At 31.9% G+C, this 21962-nt stretch overlaps 1 protein-coding gene across 1 annotated transcript; it reads right to left on the minus strand.

Moving 5' to 3' along the window:
- Positions 1 to 1858: 1858 nt before the first annotated feature.
- Positions 1859 to 21901, minus strand: LOC127710259 (splicing factor U2AF 50 kDa subunit-like). The gene is made up of 12 exons (XM_052216038.1): positions 21809 to 21901; positions 19030 to 19165; positions 15904 to 16016; positions 15098 to 15234; positions 14648 to 14764; positions 14103 to 14241; positions 12790 to 12869; positions 10840 to 10962; positions 6638 to 6724; positions 5568 to 5688; positions 2589 to 2692; positions 1859 to 2115 (listed from the first exon to the last, which is right to left on the minus strand). The coding sequence occupies exons 1-12, from the start codon at positions 21861 to 21863 to the stop codon at positions 1984 to 1986; spliced, it is 1344 nt and encodes a 447-aa protein (XP_052071998.1). The 5' UTR covers positions 21864 to 21901; the 3' UTR covers positions 1859 to 1983.
- Positions 21902 to 21962: the final 61 nt, after the last annotated feature.

Here is a 21962-nt window from a genome sequence, read left to right on the forward strand (position 1 = left end):
TAAACAAGCTTCTGTCCAAGTTTGGTACAAATCCAAAATAGTATAAGAAAGTTATTAAATTTTTAAAACTTTAACCGCAGAGTGAATGTGTTGTTTCCTGGCAGAAAATCTAAGTCCATTTAAAAGTAAAATACGGAAAAAATGGAATTTTATTCTTACAAAATTTACTTCTGGATACTATCTTATGATCATAAACAAGCTTCTGTCCAAGTTTGGTAGAAATCCAGGATAGTTTAAGAAAGTTATTAAAATTTCAAAAACTTTAACCACAGAGTGAATATTTGTGGACGCCGCCGACGACATGTAGGATCGCTATGTCTCGCTTTTTCGACTAAAGTCGAAGGCTCGACAAAAATGAGGAAAGGGTTAGATCATTCTAATATGGTGAGTGTGCAGTCATTTAGTACAGGATGAACCTCTCAAGTACCCCAAAAAATGTGACTTGCCCACATTCTCTTTCATTACATAAATTACTCTTAACAAAAAAGAGATAATCACAATCTATAAACCCATCTCGAGTCAACATGATCATTGCTAATTGTGGTTTTCAAGATATACAATTTCTAATTTTTCTATTTCATTGTTAAAATTTCTAATTATAATCTTTTATCATTAGCTGGCATTTTCAAATATCTTAATTTTTAATCAATTAAAAGTTGTATATAGATTTTACAAAGTGGGATTGCATTATGAATATCAAGTTCTTGGTACTTACTTGTTCTATACACACAAGTTTTGTTCCGTATTTCAACTAAACTTAATCATTTTACTAATTATACACACATAATTAGGGACTTCAAATGGATACACTGATTTGTATAACACATGTACAATACTGATTTCTGTGTGCACAATATGTTTCTGGAATATGCTTTATTAGGTATGCTTAAAACCAAACTTTGTAAAAAAGAAATTGAAACGAAAATGTGATGTAAAATCAGTATAATAGAGGATACTAGGGGCCTGTTCTCTTTTTTAGAAGAGTTTTTCAAATGCTCCAGACCTGATCTAAAAATGGGCAAACCTGAAAATGATCAAGAGATGTTCTGGCAGGCCAGGAAAACTGATTGTTTCAACCTTGTTCATTGAGAATAAAAACCAATAAAGCATGAACCCGGTACATAGTTCTGCAATAGCTCCAACCAATAAAACTAAGATGCAAAAACAGGATATGAAGTGTACTAAATTAATGATACTGGTTTCTCTCTTTTTATAAATTCATTTTACTAAATCTTAGCATGTATAGCTATATGAATGTCAGTCAAAATAGCTATGTAAACTTCAGTAAGTTATGAGCAACAAAACACCTTTTCTAACACACAATTAGTACATCTTCCAACAATAAACATTACCAATGTATGTAAAGCATGCAACACTGTTAATGGTCAAAATGTTTATCCTTTGGCCAAAAAAACAAACCAATCCTATCTTCAGCCTGTTATGCATGAAATATTTGACTCATTTATTGTGTTAAATAAATTTCATTTTTAATTGTTGAGCAAATTGAAAGTAGATGATCTACTTCTATACATTAATTAACAGCAATGATATCAACAAAAAATGTCATGCCACAAAATAATTCTAAGTGGTTACCAATTTCATGTAATAACTGGGTCTATCTTGTAAATGCCATGTTATGCTATGTAAATTGAACATCAGAAATCGAGCAATTTAGTTGTGACAATCTAACATCAAAGTTGGATTCAGTTTAGACCAGTCATTTTTAGTCATTCTTGTGATGACAACACTAACACAGACAATGGCTGATTCAATGCAATGCCAAAAGAAATTAGCGTTGACATTACTAAGATTTATGAAATGTTTTACATCAAATGATAATAAATGGAGAAAACTGATATAGCCCATGGCTAGGTGATTTAATATTAAAATCGATATTTATAAACAAATAAAACATGAAGTTCATTCAATTTTGTACATTTAATAAGACATGATGACTAAAAAGTTATTATGGGACAAATAATGTTAAAATTCTCTTCGATGATATTTATCTGGATCATAGTAAGAGGTGACAACAACTCTGTTGGAGAACTTCCTTCCTGTCAATGCTTGCTGTGCCTTTTGACAATCAATTATAGAATTAAACTCCACAAATATCTACAATGACAAATTTTTTCAATATTTAGATAAATTAGGAAAAATACACACATTATCAATTTTCGTCAACTGACACATATTTTATCTGATCTTCATTAGGTCTTTTTACTATTCTTTTTTAGGTCTTCTTTTCTTTTGGGGGGAAGGGGGTGTCTTACAGTATCGATTTAGGAAATAAAATGATTTAGTCATTTATTTTTGGAGACACGGTTCTGTTTTGGCTCTGGTAACAACTCCAAGCAAAAATTCTAAAATTAATGTTGTCTCAAGTAAATCACTGTGACTTAGATAACAATCAAATTATCATACTGATCCAGAATTGGGGATAGCAAAAGTTTTTGACAATTTTAAGTCAATTTTTTTGTTTATTATAGTGGTATACCCTCTTTTTGAATCCACCATTGATTATCATACATATCAAAATTTAACAATTAAACTTTTGTACACAAGCTAAATAAAAGACTATAGCTCACCTTTCCACATCCAGGAACATCCACTCCTTTGATTGGTCTGGGGATTTCCAAACTCCGCACCACACCATACTTCCCGCATTCTTCTTTGACATCCTCCAAAATGTCTGTTAATTAAAAAGATTTTCTTACTTTAGAAAAAACTCTGAATTTTAAGGCATTAACCATATAGATATTTTGCATGTATTTTGGTAAGATTTTTAACAGTATGAATATAAATGGTGTAAACATTCTGCATGAACTGTAACACATCTGGTGGATGATGATGATGATGATGATGATGATGGATAGCTGACTAACATCAAATGGCAAATTAAATGCATATTTAGGATGAGAACATGTTAATGTGATATGAATATAAACCCAGCTTTTAACTAGACCGACATGATGAACCTAATTCTGTTACTATTCATACACTTTATTCTGACTCCAAGCCAACCAGTATTATTTCTTAAATGCTGCATGCTTAACAGAGCAATACATATCAATTTTTAAGTCTTTTGTTTTACCTGGTCAGGTTTCAAACCTAAAACCTCATGCATTCATGGGGAGCATGTTATCACAAGATGACCATGGTGGAATTTAAAGTGCAATGTCATATGCTTTCTGATTATTTTTTTTTTGCAAGATCAACAATAATTTCTAATTTTTAACAGTTAAGGATGTACACCTCTGAGGAGCCAAAAATTTCTAGAATTTTTTCTTAACCTGATTTTTGGGTTTATATGACTGTAAGAAAGTAACTGATGATGGTGCACTTCTTTTTTTGCTACAGCCATTTGAAAGTACCCATTTTTTATGATTTTCCCATTTTTCATCAATTTTTACACATTTTTGGGTCAATATCATGAAAAAAATCTTGAACTTTTTTCATACTTTCACTAAAGATGAAGTGGACCAATCTGAGTAAATCTAACTAAATAAATAGGGAATGTGTCCATGGGACACAGATGATGCCCCCACTTGCATATCATATAAAGTTATAAAGGAACATAACTGAAGAACAGGGCTCGACAATAACGCTTGTCCGATTGTCCGGTACCAGAGGAAAAAAAGGTCGGACAAGTAAAAGCTATATCAAGCTTGTCCGACGGGACAAGTTAAATTACTATGCAGAAAATAAATTTAATCCAACTTTGATGAACAAAGTAATTATAAACAAAAAACAAGAAAAGAAGATAAACACAAGTATTAATTTGACATGTTTACTTGCAATCGATAATTTAAAACTGGTTCTTTGTCAGGTACTTTTTAACAGGTAAAAGACATACATGTACTATTCTCGGAAACCAGTCTTACTGATCCGAATCAGCGATGCGCTTTGTAGATAAGGTAACATTACAAGACAGTTCGTCACCAGCTCGGAAACGATTCGGCTCCAAGTTTAATAGACAGTTTGGCACCGTAGGAGACATATTTAATAGACATGATTAATAGACAGTTTGGCAACGCAGGAGACATTTCGGGACCAAGACAAATCAGTACCTCGTTTTCCTACCTTATTCTGTTGCTTTATAATAAATACCATACCGTATTTTTTTTAACAAAAATATTTTTTAAATAAAAATGAAGAAATTATTTACCATAAAATTCCCAAATCATATTTGATCATATATAGAAGAAAAAAACAATACTTGCAATACGGTGACCTATAGTTATTAATTTCTGTGTCATTTGGTCTCTTGCAGAGAGTTGTCTCATTGGCAATCATACCTCATCTTCTTTTTTTTTATTGATTGAATTTGAAGAAACTCTTTTCAACTTAAAAAACCAGGATAAAAATCCAATGAGTGAAAATTGACAGGCCTATCAGACGGTGCCTCATGTGTAGAGTCTGATGAGACTTTGGCATTGATGAAAACTAGAACATAAGTCCTGTGACATGACTAGATTCAGTTGTTCTCGACTCATATTTTTAAAAGGTATTTCAAAAGATATAAATCAAATTCTGTTCTATTGTTTTAATTCATTTTGTTCCTTGAATCAACTTAAAATGCAAAAAAGGTTATTATTAAGATTTTTGTTGGACAAGTTACAATTTCATTCGGACAAGTAAGTTTTGGTATGTACTTGTACTACTGGACAAGTTGGAAAAAAAGTTATTGTAGAGGCCTGAAGAACGGTAAAAGTGAAGCTACCCAAATTTGTACTTGATCTGAGTTTTGTGGTTATAAGTATTGTGTATAAGTTTCATAAGATTTGGTTGAGGCAAACTTAAGTTAGAGAACGGAAACCAACTTTGGGACGTACAGACAAACAAGGGTAAAACTTAATGCCCCCTCCGCTACGACGGGGGCATAAAAAAACTACAGGTTGGTGTTAATATTAGAATGTTTTATAAAGTTTTGTTGCTTTTTTGTAAATTTGGGATTTTTCTCTTCTTTTTTTTTTAGTACAAAAAGCATATTATTTCAACTTCTTTGTTATAAATGATTGAAAAAATACATATCTAAGAATTTTGAAACGAAAAAATTGGTAGTGATGTACATATTTTTGGTAAAATCATTTCTTTGTACCCTCTCCTATTTTCTCAACATTTTGGCTGATGACACTTACCAGATTGGTTATAAAATTTGAAAATTTTATCACTCAAAAACTACTTATTGTAAGTACACAATTTTTTCACAGAGTTTAGTTTCATCATAATATTTTTTATGTTCATTGATATTTTCCACTTGTATCACATGTTTTGGAAATAATTCCCGAACGAGATTTCAACAAGACTGAAACATTAGAAGAATACATCCTTAATATGAATCATTATTTCAATTACAGCATCCTAAGATAATAACTATGATAAATAATTGACATTGTTAATCAAATTTTGACAGATTTACATGTTCTTCACAACAATAAATTGTAGCATTCAAAATATAGAGAAGCAAACAGAATAAACATAGGTAATATAAAATGTTACTATGATTATAAAGACAGTTGTTTTCCATATTGTTTCTGTCTGCACTAATATAAAACAAATCTAACCTTCATATTCTTCCTCATCTTCCAATTCTTCTGGTGTTATCATATTCATCAGGCATAACACCTCTGTAGGAGGTCCAGCTCCCTGGGCAAGGTTAATACCTGGTACTTGTAACTGTACAGGCTATAAATAAATACAAAATGTTAAGTTTCCTTGAATAGATACTTTCCATGAACAAATATATATAAATAGTAAAATAGAACCCAAGAAACTAGTATCCCTTTTTTACATTATCTGTTATAATATTTCAGCATGTATTTTACTGCTCTGGCAATGAATAAGTGTTGGTATACTCCAAATAATACATCTAAATAAGAAGTTGCACTTTGCCATGCCAAGTACACCCTTCTTGTAATTCAAAGCATCAGAAAACAGGTAGTAGGTAAGGGATCTGAAATGAGCTTACACTCAAGTTCAATGTAAAGCTGCTGACCAAATATAAAGTACTGAAGAAATGTTTGATGAAAATATTAAGTTCATTCAACATATTGTAAAATTCTAAGTACCAACAACAGGAACTAGGTGTCTGACAGAACCAAAGAGTGCTTACACTTTACAATTATACCAAATATGAAGTCATTCTGTTCCGTAGTACCTGAGAAAAATGTGATGTAAATATTTGTTGGATGACCAACCAGACAAGGTTAATGCAATACAGCAGTTGCACTCACTACTAAAGTGGGGGTATAACTTCTTTACAAAGCTGCAGAAAATACCTGGATTCTAGTGGAAATTCATCAAATGGTGAAACAGTAAAATCCTCCTTCACAAAATAATTCTGAATCTAACAAAGGAATGGACAAACTTAAGGGTGTGATTATTGCTTAAAAGGTAAAAGTGAGATAACCTTATTAATATCAATGGTTTCAGGACACAAAACTAAATCCATTTCTCACTCTCAGCCAGCTTTGATAGCCAAAGTAACAACAACCAACTTTCAGTCCATATATCTTTTAATCTGGTCTATTTGCAAATTTAAATAAGCAGCTGTGTCAAGCTGATATAATGTCACTTTGGGTTATTTCAGCTGAAATTATGTCAAAAAAGAAAGAAAAAAAAAATGAAAACTTACCATTTGTGCATTCATTTTACCAACACTTGCTCTCTGAACTATGACCTTCTTATCACCAAGCTGCATTCCATTCAATCCAGCACATGCCTGAAATAACAAAATCGAGAAACTAGTGATTGCTTATGGCTAATCTGGTATCTTTGCCTCTTTGTTGAAATGTTTGAATCTTTTTGATTTCTACCCCCTAAACTGCAACAACTTAGTATTCCAATGCACCATCTTAAAGCAAAAATATTTCTTTCAAACTTCATTCATAAACAAAATTGGTGTAGGTTACAAAGGCTTAACCTGTCAAATCTCCAAGCAGAGGGCATTTTTGTGAATAACACCCTGTATAACCTAAAATCATTAGACATTTTGTATACTTCTTTTTATCAGATGCGTTTTACTTTACCCTGTGCAAAATTAAAGAAGTTTTCAAAAACTTTATTTTCTTAGACAAAAATAAGACAAGACTTACTACTCCTTTTGTCAAATTATCTTTTTTTAGTACACAGTTTATGTCAATTTTATTTATCCCACTTGTCTAATCAAGTCCACTCAACTTCTTTATTTCTCTTTTTTTGTATAAAATATTGAATACAAATGCTTAACTGCTAATATCAATAAATTGTATTTGCAAGTCTTCTAATAAAACAAAAGAAACAGCATGTCTACTGTATAAGGTAGACAGCACAAATAAATTAGAAGTTTTGCACAACCTGTGCTGTATGGTAATTGCTGTTTTTTTTTTATTGTGATGACTGTCATCAACCACAATTCTAAAGGGATCATTATTGTATTATTAACCAAACAAAAGATTGATAGCAATTATCCATTTACAGATTTTTTTCTAAATATCCTTTATTGACATGCTATCAAATCATGCTTAAAGCATCCTTTGTGGTTATCAGAGTGATAAACCTTAATTCTAATAGATAATTTTTGTACCTCTATCATAACCATATCCTTAAGTTTGGATGCAGTTTGTCCTGTGCATTTTTTTATCTGATTTTTTATTGATGTATGATGTCAAATTTAATATCAGAAATAATGGTACCAGTCATCTTTAATGGCAGTTGGGGTCATTCTTATTTCAATGTATGTAGCATTTTGCCTTGTACAGGATTTTTTCTGTCTTCTTTTTATAATTTTTTGGTAAAATTTTCTATTTCAGTAAATGGGCAGATGTTTACAATTGTTAGAATGGCTGACCAAATGTCAAATAATAAGAATTTAATAAAATGCTCCGCAGGGCGCAGCTTGATACGACCGCAGAGGTCGAACCCTGAACAGTTGGGGCAAGTATGGACACAACATTCAAGCTTGATACAGCTCTGAATTTGGATTGTGATTAAATATTTGACACAGCATAGGTTTCTGACACAGAATGAATGTGGTCTAAGAACTTAAAAATTTTAAATTGGACATTCACCTATTATGGTCCAATATCCAAAATCTAAATACATGGTTAGATTCAGCATATCAAAGAACCCCAAGAATTCAATTTTTGATGAAATCAAACAAAGTTTAATTTTGGACCCTTTTGATCTCAATGTGGACAAAAATGATAACAGGGCCCAAAAATCAAAAATCTAAATACATGGTTAGATTCAGCATATCAAAGAACCCCATATATTCAATTTTTGTTGAAATCAAACAAAGTTTAATTTTGGACCCCGATTTGGACCAACTTGAAAACTGGGCCCATAATCAAAAATCTAAATACATGTTTAGATTCAGCATATCAAAGAACCCTAAAAATTCAATTTTTGTTAAAATCAAACTAAGTTTAATTTTGGACCCTTTGGACCTTTATGTAGACCAATTTGAAAACGGAACCAAAAATTAAGAATCTAAATACACGGTTAGATTTGGCATATCAAAGAACCCCAATAATTCAATTTTTGATGAAATCAAACAAAGTTAAATTTTGGACCCTTTGGACTTCAATGTGGACCAATTTAAAAACGGGGCCCAAAATCCAAAAACTTAATACACGGTTAGATTCAGCATATTACAGGACCCCATATATTCAATTTTTGTTGAAATCAAACAAAGTTTAATTTTGGACCCCGATTTGGACCAACTTGAAAACTGGGCCCATAATCAAAAATCTAAATACATGGTTAGATTCAGCATATCAAAAAACCCCATATATTCAATTTTTGTTGAAATCAAACAAAGTTTAATTTTGGACCCCGATTTGGACCAACTTGAAAACTGGGCCCATAATCAAAAATCTAAATACATGGTTAGATTCAGCATATCAAAGAACCCCATATATTCAATTTTTGATGAAATCAAACAAAGTTTAATTTTGGACCCTTTTGATCTCAATGTGGACAAAGTTGATAACAGGGCCCACCAATCAAAAATCTAAATACATGGTTAGATTCAGCATATCAAAGAACCCCATATATTCAATTTTTGTTGAAATCAAACAAAGTTTAATTTTGGACCCCGATTTGGACCAACTTGAAAACTGGGCCCATAATCAAAAATCTAAATACATGATTAGATTCAGCATATCAAAGAACCCCATATATTCAATTTTTGTTGAAATCAAACAAAGTTTAATTTTGGACCCCGATTTGGACCAACTTGAAAACTGGGCCCATAATCAAAAATCTAAATACATGGTTAGATTCAGCATATCAAAGAACCCCGTATATTCAATTTTTGTTGAAATCAAACTAAGTTTAATTTTGGACCCTTTGGACCTCTATGTAGACCAATTTGAAAACAGAACCAAAAATTAAGAATCTAAATACACGGTTAGATTCGGCATATCAAAGAACCCCAATAATTCAATTTTTGATGAAATCAAACAAAGTTAAATTTTGGACCCTTTGGACCTCAATGTGGACCAATTTAAAAACGGGGCCCAAAATCCAAAAACTTAATACACGGTTAGATTCAGTATATTAAAGAACCCCAAGAATTCAAGAATAAAACCCCATTGAAATTGATCAAGAAATAAGCAATTTATACGAAGTATCTTCTTTTGCACAATACTGTGCAATTGATTATTTCTTGCTATTGCGCAATACTGTACAATTGACAATTTCTTGCTATTGCGCAATATTGTGCTATTGGATATTTCTTGCTATTGCGCAATACTGTGCAATTGAAGATTTCTTGCTATTGTGCAATACTGTGCAATTGAAGATTTCTTGCTATTGTGCAATACTGTGCAATTGAAAATTTCTTGCTATTGCACAATACTTATTATATAATAATTTACACATCCTGTTTGGTGTGTATCTCCTACCATATCATTATTATTTGCTTTTAAATATAAATCAGAAATAACCAACTTAAAATGGAAAATTTTAAAAGAAGAAAAAAAGGAAAAAAAGAAAAAAAAAAGAAAAAAAAAAATCCCCCCCCAAAATTTTTTGAACCCCCTTATGATTCATCACCCCCAAACTCAATCTCAGCCTTCCCTTTGTGGTATGGTACCTTGCAGTACAATTTCAGAGAGATCCATACACTTGAACACAAGTTATTGTCTGGAAACTAGAAAAATGCTTATTTTTGGCCCCTTTTTGGCCCCCAATTCCTAAACGTTTCGGGCAATTACCCCCAAACTCAATTCCAGCTTTCCCTTTGTGATATGGAACCTTGTAGTACAATTTCAGAAATATCCAAACACTTACACACAAGTTATTGTCATGAAACTAGAAAAATGCTTGTTTTTTGCCCCTTTTTTGGCCCCTAATTCCTAACATTTTGAGGCAATTACCCCCAAAATCAATTACAGCCTTCCCTTTGTGATATGGAACCTTGTGGTACAATGTCAGAGAGATCCATACACTTACACACAAGTTATTGTCTGGAAGTTACAAAAATGCTTATTGTTGGCCCCTTTTTGGCCCCTAATTCCTTAACTGTTGGTACCATAACCCCCAAAATCAATCCCAACCTTCCTTTCATGGTATTGAACCTTATGGTAAAATTTCATGGAGATCCATTCACTTAAACTAAAGTTAGAGTGCGAAAACCAATGTGTCTTCGGACGACGCCAGACGACGACAACGACGACGACGACGCCAACGTCATACCAATATACGACCAAAAAATTTTCAATTTTTGCGGTCGTATAAAAATTAGTAAAACAGGTCTTATTTTGAAATTAAGTGCTGGTTTATGCAGAGGCTGATAGCCAGAGTTTTAAAGGTCAGTTTTTTTATGGATTAACAACAACACATAGTTCCTACCTGATCTGTAATATTGACATCCACATATTCACAGAATGCATAACCTTTAGAGAGTCCTGTAGCACTGTCTTTTACCAGATTAAATGCTTTCAGTGGTCCAAATGAAGTCAACAGCTCCTTTACCTAAAATATAAAAAGCTTCATTTAAAACCAGAAAGATAATTGTGGCTGTTCCATTTAAACATACACCACACCCAGGGAAGGCACTTTGAAAACAGGGTAGCCACCTATAGAGGCAATTTAAGAGTTTCACTTACCATTTATTGAGCAGAAAATATATTTAACACCCACCATAAATGAAATTTTGAAGTGCCCTCCCTGGATTACATCTATGTTTTAATAGATCAGCCCTTATTGATCTTTACTTTGATGAATTTTGAATGGACTAAAGAAAACATCTGTTAGGTAAATTTCTTGAAGAATTTAAAATTATTTAAGTAAAATATTAGGAACATACAGTTTTAACATTGCTTGTAAAAAGTAAAAGCCATTGTTTGAAGTTTCTTTACTGTTTTGTGAGATAGAATTTTGTTTTGAAGTTTCATACTTACCAGTATTTAATAATTTTCATTTTATTTTAAAACCAGTATTTGATTACTCTTTTTTTTAAATTTTATTTTGAAAGAAACAGGTTATATTTTGGAAAAATATCAGAAGGTAGATAGACCCAAAAAAATTACATCATTTGAGGTACAAGTACAGTTTAATCTATCTGACACTGTCTATTGAATATTTTAAAGCTTTGAGGAAATATAATATTTGAAGCTTTGACTTAAGATCTCCTATACAAGTTTTTTGTTGTTGACTAAATTATATGTTACCAAATATAATTCTTTTGGAATGGATTGGTCTTAATTCTTAACTGAAATCAAAGATTGCTTTTTTGAATAACTTTCACGATAAGTCATACAGATTGATGTTTAAAATATTTTAGATTTTTTAAATTCCACCTTCTTTCAACCAGATGCAACATCCTTTGTTTGTGAAATCTCTGACTTGAATTTTTATGGTTCACTGACCCATTTAAAATTCAGTATACTGCACATCAACTACTACCTGATGGAATTATGAACATTTCCCACATATATGTACTTGCCTTTTGTTGGCTGTTTCATAATCATATTTACCACTCAACCTCTTCCCCTATGCTAAGAACAAAGGGGGAAGAAACAAGAAAATAGATCAGTATGTGTTTACAAAGCATCCAAATAAATTCATTGTGTCACCAGCTTTTAGCAGGACAGCCTTTGTAAATCCCAAATCTTTTTCGGTACATCATAAAGGAATAACCAATAATGCACTTAATTCCAATTTTTTAAAATTAAAAAAAATTTTGAACCTTTTCTTTGTAAAAGAATAGATTCAAAATTATATTTAGACTGGTGCGTAGCAAGGGTTTGAATAATCAGTGGTTAGGAATTTTAGCCTAAAAACAAGCGACACAAGCTAACAAATAATGACATTTTACAAATACATTCACTGTCAGAAAAATGTTCTTTTAGACTTCACATATCATATCTTGTAGCCACCATTTTTTTTTATAAAATAATAAATTAACAGAATTATGTATTTATACTATCAGTTTCTTTTTCATATTAATAAAAAAAATTCCTGTAAAAGACAAATTCCTGAAAAAGAACTGCTGCAAAAAATAACAAAATTTTGACCTAACATATAACATTTGATACTATTTAATATAAAATGGCTGAAAAAAAGAATTCCTGAAAGAGATTTACATATTGCCAAAGGATAATATCGATAGAATTAAATCTTTTTGTGTTGAATAAAAAAAAATAATGAAACTCTGTTTTGGTGGACACTGGAACACTTGGCCAGCTGACCCTGTGAAACAAATTTCAACAAAATTCTGACAGCTTTTGATGTCCATCATGGAGAGCCCTGTAATCACTTTACCTGTAAACAAACGAGACTTTCTGACAGAAACCCTACCTGATCCTCATTGAGATAATTAGGTAATCCACCAATGAATACTTTATGTGGTGAGTCTTGTACAACTGTAGATACCACACCTGTAAAATAACAATAATTCATATTACTTTATTCATAACTAGAATTATCGCTATTTTATGAAATTTTCCTTTGATCTTACTGACTGATAATTTCCTTTCTCAGCACAGTAGAGTGATATGAAAAATTATCGCTAGAAACTAAGGGCGCATGTGCCGTTGTCAATGAAATTAACAATGCCATCATAGGAAAAATAGCGATAAACAGATTATCATTGGTCATCTTAATTTGATTGCTTTTCATACTTTCGCCGTACCGGTTCAAGCGAGAAAATCAATCTCGTTGAGATGACCAACGATAATCTACAAGGATCTTAAATCATAATGACATATTATTCATCTATCTCAAATTGCTCTGAAGTTTTTGTCTTGGTTAATGTTGTCCTATTAAACAGAAGAAAACTTTATAGTTTATAGATCCCATAAATTTAGATACGATCCATGTAAACTTCTTGCTCCTCCGAATAAACTTTATCTGAAAAGTTTTCAATCTAACACTGTAGTAAAATCTTTGAATATTGGCTATATAAGTACTAACACTGATTTTGTTTTTAATAAATTAAAACATAACTAAATATGTAATGCTAGTTTTTGGTCCTTCATCTTGTCGATACTTAAATTTTGGTATTGTACAGGGTCATGCTTTTCTTAGACTGTTTATGTTAATGAAGTGTTTTGTTGTGCTTTGTGCCTATCTGAAGAGTCCAGCCCTTTCCAACTGAATTTTACAATTTGGTCTGGTGTTATGCACCATTGTCCCAGGTTGGAACAAGGGTCAATGGCTCATGGGTGTGTTTAGCTGTGCCATATTCTTTGTGTATCTGTCTTAAATCAGGAGTGTGTAATTTAGTGGTAGTTGCTGATTGCCATATTTGTTGTTCCTTTATTGCTTGAATTATAAATCAGGACCTTGATTTTCTACTGAATTGTTTCACATTTTTGTTATGCCAGGGCCTTTTATGGTTTACAATACAGTATGGGTTTTACTCATTGTTGATGCTGTACTGTGAGTCTGTGACCATAGTTGTTTACATTCTCATCCTTTGATATCTGGTACATAGTTGTCTCAATTGCATTCAAACCACATCTCTTATTTTTAAATAGTCATTGATCTTTATGATTCTACCAAGCTCATTCAATAAAAACCAGTAAAATATTTTGTAGCCTGTTTTGTCATTGGAAAAGGACTTAGTAACACATTTATATACCATTTGACCTATCTTAGAACTAACATACCTGGTACATTTACTGTAGGATTTTCTGACATTCCAGGTAAGGGCTGATAATCCCTGGGTCTTCTAATTTTCAAAGATTGACCTTGAAAATTAATACCATCAAAGGCCATGGCTTGTGTTGTCTCATCTACTGAACGAAACTGAAAAGCAATTTGAAGGTACACTTTTTTGAAAATGATAAAAGCACTGAATTGGTTGTTGTTTGGTTTGCAGATTGATTGGTCAGCTGTAGACCAACAACCAAGTAAATGTGGTTATGGAAATAATACTCCTGGTTTTCTAGTAACTGTTCATAAAAAACATTTCTTATACTTGAAAAACATTTTTTTTTCACAAGCTTTACATATAAATCAAGGTTCCCACTTTTTTGCAATAAACAATTCCACAGTTATTCCAAGATTTTAGCAGTACAGTTATCTTTTTTGAAGGATTATATCAGAAGATATAGATGAAGAAACCATAAGTTACATTAGACCATAAGACATTTGAAAAAGCCATAAGTAATCGATTGAAACCTAATACAGTAAATAAAGTTTTATATCTTACCTCTAAAAATGCAAAATTTTTATCCAAGTTAATTTGTACAGCAATAATAGGGTTTCCTTCAGCTTGTGCTAAACCTGATAATTTCATCTGATGATTGAAAAAATCCATCATAGCCTCCTGTATAAAAATAAACATTTGGTTTTTTAATTCCAGATTTCTGATAATTAATCATTAGGACAAAACGTGATAACATAACATAAATTATATCAATAAATATCTTGATTATAAAGAAACAAGAAAATGTCACCGATTTTGTAACACTAGTTTTTGTTTTCGAAGACTTTTTTTTAATTTGTAGCTTGTCTTTACATGTATTTTAAAGCAGAGAAATTGATCTATCAATATGTACAAAAATGCCGTTTGTTTGTAAAGACACACTTTCAAGTATAAGATCAAATTTTATGAACTGGTTCTTAGAGATGGATTTTATCATAACAGAATATTGCTTACTTCTGTAACACCAAAAGGCATGTTACCAACATACAGACGTCTAGCTTGTCTACTGATAGCACTACCGGCAAATGGTACAGTTGTGTTTGTCAGATTGACATTTGGTACAGTAATTGTTTGTGGAATCTGTCCAGCACCTACAATATATCAAGGAAACTTGGTTTTACAACATATTACAGTATTACAAGAACAGAAAGTCATTAATATTTTGGGAAATTTTCTGATGGTTACTTACAAAATGTATGACCCATTACTGTAAACTGTTCCAACCACTGATACTATTATAAAATAATGATTTTTTTTTTACAGATTTAGGTACTATGAGCTGATATTGTATGATAAAAATTTTCAAAATGTATAAACTTTCTCACTTCTATTTTCAGTTTTAGAAAATGGTAGTAACGAAATATTGGTTACAAAATCTGACTGATATGTTGACAAAAAGATATAACAGGTCAAATCATAGTACATATATACACTATGGTATATATCTGTAATCTGTACTTTCTTCCACATTCAATGTATTTTTAAATGCATTTCTTGGTTTATTATTTAACTTATTTTGTATCAGCACATGTAAATGTTAAAAGTATTAATAGATTTTGGATTCTGATATTACTCAACCTCCACAAAAGACTAAAACCATATATCGTAATTAAATATATTCAATTATATTTAAGCAACACAAAAGCAATGTATTACATAAAGGAGGCTGTCCGTGATAAAAGTCTATGTAGGCAGAGTTTATCAGTTTAAAATTATGTTGGTCCATTAACCTGTTATAGCTATAAAAAAAAAATACATACTCTGCATGGCTTTGTACTGCATAGGTGACATATGTTCAAATCCTGTAGGAGGAACATCCCAGTATTTGTATGGCTTCTTTCTACGAGTTTGCTTTGGTTTGGGTGGTGATCGGCTAAAATAAAATTATTGCAAGATCTAATAGCTCTGTAAGTGAAATGCAAAAAAAATACCTCAAGAGAATTTTTGCATTAAAACAAATTATTCATTTATGTTGTAAATATTTAAATGGTCTAGTTTTCTGACCAGGAGAATATTTTATGAGAATAAACTGCTTCGCTGAGCGCAGCTAAATACGCCCGCAGAGGTCCAACCGTGAACAGTTGGGGCAAAAATGGAAACAATATTCAAGCTTGATTCAGGTCTGAATTTGGATTGTAATTAAATATTTGACATATTATAGGTTTCTGAATAAATGTAGTCAAAGATCTTGAAATTGGTTATATGAATTGAATTTATATTCAATTAAAGATTTCTTGCTGCTGTGCAGTACTTAGTAAATCTGTTGTCAGACTATAAACAAATAAAGTTCAATTAATTCTCAATGTCATATTAGAAATTTATGAAAATTAAAAGGGAGCTTACATCAATAAATATAAACAATTCACCAAAGTTTCATGAGAATTGGTGACAGCATTTTTGAGTTATTGTCCGAAAACTGGAAAATCACCCCTTTTTTTAATGAATAAAACCCCATAACTCAGAAATGTAAAACGTAAAATTTATAAAATTCTAAAGGAAGCTTACATCAATACATACAAACAATTCACCAAAGTTTCATAAGAATTGCTGAAAGTAATTTTGAGTTATTGTCTGAAAACTGGAAATCCCCCTTTTTTTTATGAATAAAACCCTGTAACTCAGAAACGTAAAATCTAAAATTTATAAAAATCGAAAGGGAGCTCATGTCAATGGACATAAACATTCACCACAATTTCTTGCAAGTTGGTGAAAGCATTCTTGACTTATTGTCCGAAAACTGGAAAATCCCCTTTTTTTTAATGAATGAAACCCCACAACTCGGAAACGTAAAATCTAAATTTTATAAAAAACGAAAGGGAGCTCACGTCAATAGATATACACAATTCACCAAAGTTTTATGCGTTTTTTGAGTTAATGTACGACATGTTGACGACGGACAGACGAACGGACAATGGTATACCATAATACGTCCCATAAAACGGGCGTTTAAAAAAATTATTACATAGTATATTACTAAAATAAGTAAGTTTAAAATAATCTGTTAAATAGTTTCCTGATTACTTTGAAGAATCTGAAAAGGATTGAATTCATTATGTTGAACTCTTTGATATTGTATTCATATTAGTCTGATTGTCATATAACAGTTAAAGCTAGAGATATCTTTCTTAATTAAAGTCTTTTGGTCGAACAGGGGTCAAAGTTGGAATAAACTGAGAGCAGCTGGATACACCCGCAGAGGTCCAACCCTGAACAGCTGGGGCAAAAATGGACACAATATTCAAGCTTGATACAGGTCTGAATTTGGATTGTAATTAAATATTTGACATATTATAGGTTTATGAATAAATGTAGTCAAAGAACTTGAAATTGGTTATATGAATTGAATTTATCTTCAATTAAAGATTTCTTGCTGTTGTGCAATACTTAGTAAATCTGTTGTCAGACTATAAACAAATAAAGTTCATTTTCTTCTCAATGTCATATTTGAAATTTATGAAAATCAAATGGAGATTACATCAATAGCTAAAAAAATTCACCAAAGTTTCATGAGAACTGCTGAAAGCATTTTTGAGTTATTGTCCAAAAACTGGAAAATTCCCCCTTTTTTAATGAATAAAACCCCATAACTCAGAAATGAAAAATCTAAAATTTATAAAATTCTAAAGGGAGCTTACATTAACAGATATAAACAATTCACCAAAGTTTCATGAGAACTGCTGAAAGCATTTTTTAGTAATTGTCTGAAAACTGGAAAATCCCCCTTTTTTTATGAATAAAACCCTGTAACTCGGAAACGTAAAATCTAAAATTTCTAAAAATCAAAAGGGAGCTAATGTCAATAGATATAAACAATTCACCACAATTTCTTGCAAGTTGGTGAAAGCATTCTTGACTTATTTGATGATTTTCCGTCCTATTTCTTGACCCCAAAGACCGAGGGATGCTGATATAGGTATTCAGCTGTAGTCTGCATGAACAGTGGACACAAGTAAACACATTAACCCCAATAGTTCTTAGGTTGGAGTGAAACACCAGTCTAAAGAAGGTCATTTGGACAAAAAATACGGAATTTCATGATTTTTTCCGATTTTGGACTTCAACTGGACCTGAAACCAGAAGTAGTCGTTTCCTCTGCGTATTTCAATAATAATTATGATCAGTAGATATATGCCTGCGGGTTTACACTATTTTTGAATTTTTTAGGCCTCAGAACTTCCTGTGTAAGACACAGAAGGGAAGCCCACCCCTCCAGAAAAACCAGTTTTATCCGATTTCATTTTTCCAAGTTCGTATTTGAGCTCAAAATGCTACTTAAACATGAGAAACATGACAATAGATGGCCTCAGGTTGAGGGAACATGCATCAATTTCGAAATAAGTATCATAAAGTTGACCTCTAAAAGTATGGAGAGCCATTAGAGCCAAATAACGGTGGTCTGGGTCATCCCGTCATATGACGGGCACAGCATGGTAAGGGTTAATGTCCGACATGTTGACGACTGACGGACAGACGGTCAACCATAATACGTCCCGTAAACAGGTGTATAAAAACTGCATTCATGCTCAAGAGCTAGGAAGCCAGGTGTTTATTTTTTCTATCGATTACTAAATTTCAAATGATAAATTCTTTATAAACTACTGTAATTAGCAAACTTATTGACATTAGCAGTTATCAAAATATTAGCAAATTTAAAGATCAGTAGTATCTAATAAAAAAGAGGCATTTCTGTTGTGGGACATATTACAAACTTGAGCATAGGACAAAATACCTGAATCATTGTCAGTTTTTTTCTAGCCAAAATTGTTTTGTTAAATAAAATAATTAATTTTACATAAAATCCTTTTAAAGCAAATTATACATGCAATGTTACTCATCTTCTTTCTTTCTCTGGACCTTGGTGATCATTTTCTAATGAATTGGTATACCTTTTCGATTTCCTTTTCCTTTCTCTAGACCTTGATCTTTTTCTTTCCCTACTTCTTGAACGTGGTTTTCTTGGGGATCGAGATCTAGATCTTCGTCTGTTATTAGGAACTTTTTCCTTTTCAAATTCTGAAAAAAGTTAGCATGAATAAGATTTTCCTATCCTGATAATACATTTAATAAATTTTCTACTTTTTTATAAATTAGTACATGAAGTATAGCATTTTATTGCACGACTTTACAGCTTCATTTACTTCCTATTATATTTGCTAGATCAAGTGATTGGTCTGTATATTGTCAAATGTGTATTATATTTATAGTTTTTTTATATGTATAGTAATTAAGGACTAACATGAAACAATAAACGATACAACATTCATTTTTAATGCAAAAGACATTGCAATGGTTTGATGTATTCTTACATGATTTGTAATCCTGAAAAGTTTTAAAGTCTTGGACTTTTGACTTTAATTGCTCTTCCATCAAAAGCATTTTCCTTACCCTGTATCTTAAAAAAAAATGTTTGTTCCTTTTCTTCAAATATATTAACCAATTAGCAGTTTTATTGTTCTATGAAAACTAAAATTAAACTATTTGTGTACAATATCTCGAGATCTAACAAACACTTATTACACCCAGCTACATATGTATGTACATGTACCAAGTCCAGAACCTCTTCAGTGCTTCAGTAACATTTACATCTGAATGATGTTTGTCCTTAGTGTGTTGACAAAAGATCTTTTGATATTCACTGTTAAATTTGTTGTTAACTTTTCTAGACTAGGGACAAGTTGGAGCTTGACATATTTATAGAAACTTGTTGAAGACCATATATAGGTATAAGAAGATGTGGTATGAGTGCCAATGAGACAACTCTTCATCCAAGTCATAATTTGTAAAAGTAAACCATTATAGGTCAAAGTATGGCCTTCAACACGGAGCCTTGGCTCACACCGAACAGCAAGCTATAAAGGGCCCCAAAAATGACTAGTGTAAAACCATTCAAACACTTTTTGTATTTTGTATCATTAAGCTAAGGTTGCTGTCTTATTGACAAACACAGAAAATAACCAAACAACAGAGTGACTGTTGATATCTTTAGTTTTCTATGTGATGGTTTGTGAACTGTTGTGTTTTGACTTTTCAGTGTTTTTCTTTTTTTTGTCATGGTATTGTAGGTATTTGTTTCATCGAGTTTTTTTTTTTTAGTTATTGCTCCTTCATATCTTCTCCCTCTTTTTTGGAAAACCAGGACGACATAATATCATACACATATTTGTTAGTCTGGAAAAAAAACTTTCTTGCCCCACTAGCCCATGATTATTCTTTATACAATAAGTTTTGGTTTTATAATCATGATAATTATAGTATGCAAAACTTTAAAGCAATATCCATATTTCTGACAGCTATATAAAAATCAGATATGTAGATGGACGCTGTTTCTTTGATAAGCTGTCATTTGCAAAATTATTATTGCATGTCCAAAACAATTCCTTCAAAATAGCTTGCATTTTGACAGTATAATTAATCAATGATCACTCTCTCTCTCCCGGCAAGAAAACCATTTAATGCTGACAGTAACATACCAATTCCTAAAAGAAAAAATAAATAAATAAGTTTTAAAAATGCAAGTATGAATGGACTGGCACATTTAGTCATATTAAGCATGTTAAGCAGATATGTTTCATATTTTGCACTATAGTCAATATTTCTTTATTTCTGACATGTCCTATGGGACAAGCTGTGTAAAAAATTATGTCAAAACCATAACAAAGCAAGAAAATATGAAGAAACAGATTAAGGGAAGGTATGGGTGCCCGCAAACATGTTTAACTCCACCACATTCAGTGGCGGAACCAGAACTTTTAATAAGGGGAGGGCGCTCCAGTCATGCTTCAGTGATTCCCTATATAAGCAACCAAATTTTTCCCACAAAAGGGGGGCCCGCGCCCCCCTGGATCCGCCTATGACATTCTGCATGTGCATGTCCCAAGCCAGCATTGCCAGCAACCTGTTCTTCAGTGGTTGTAGTTTGTTGCTGTATATCTTATTTGTATTTTGTTTGCTGTTTTGAACAAAAATCAGGCTGTTAATTTTCTTGTGTGAAATTTAGTCATGCCACAGCCTTTTAAAGTGTGTTTTGCTCATTATTAAAGACCATCAGGTGAGATATAGTTGCTAAAATCTATTTTATTTGGTCTACGGTGGATAATTGTCTCATTGGCAATCATACCACATCACCTTATTTTGTATTGATAGATGGTGTTCTAACACAATTTATCACATTTGGTCATATCATGGCAGTCAGCTGGTTTTATTGGTGAAGGAACGCCAGAATCACTTCCTTCAGCAGGAAAACTGTCAACAAGACACCTCACAAGGGCAGTAGAATGCAATGCACAAAATCATGATGTGATTGTGGACAAATTTTAGAAAAGTCTTAATGATGCTCTAAAACTTAGCAAAAGACTATAATCATGATAATCAACACCGAATTCATTTCATCAAATTAAACAACATATTATTTTTAAATAAATATATAATTTTTGCTCCATTTGGACTAATTGGACGAAATCATTACCCTGACGGATGAGAATCGAAGAATGCGTTACGTTATCAGGTTATCGACTATCGTACAAATCTATATACGATGATACACGCACCAAAGCGTTCTTTTGTAATTTTAGGACCCTCGATTGTTACAAACCCTTACTTGCGAAATGGTTATGTATAACATTGTTAGGGGCTCATGTCTTAATTTTAAGGGTTATCTAAACAAATAAACACCTCTGTTTTCGGCTAACTGTCTTTCAAAATCGTCATATTCTTCTGCCATGTCTGAACTGTTAAAAATGGCCGCTGTAAACGAACTAAGGGGAGAGAACTCGTTCACGATTTTAACGTTTTTCTGATTAGTAAAGTTTAATGATGATAA

This window comes from Mytilus californianus, unplaced genomic scaffold (assembly GCF_021869535.1).
Source record: "Mytilus californianus isolate M0D057914Y unplaced genomic scaffold, xbMytCali1.0.p SCAF_7, whole genome shotgun sequence".
Classification (NCBI taxonomy): domain Eukaryota; kingdom Metazoa; phylum Mollusca; class Bivalvia; order Mytilida; family Mytilidae; genus Mytilus; species Mytilus californianus.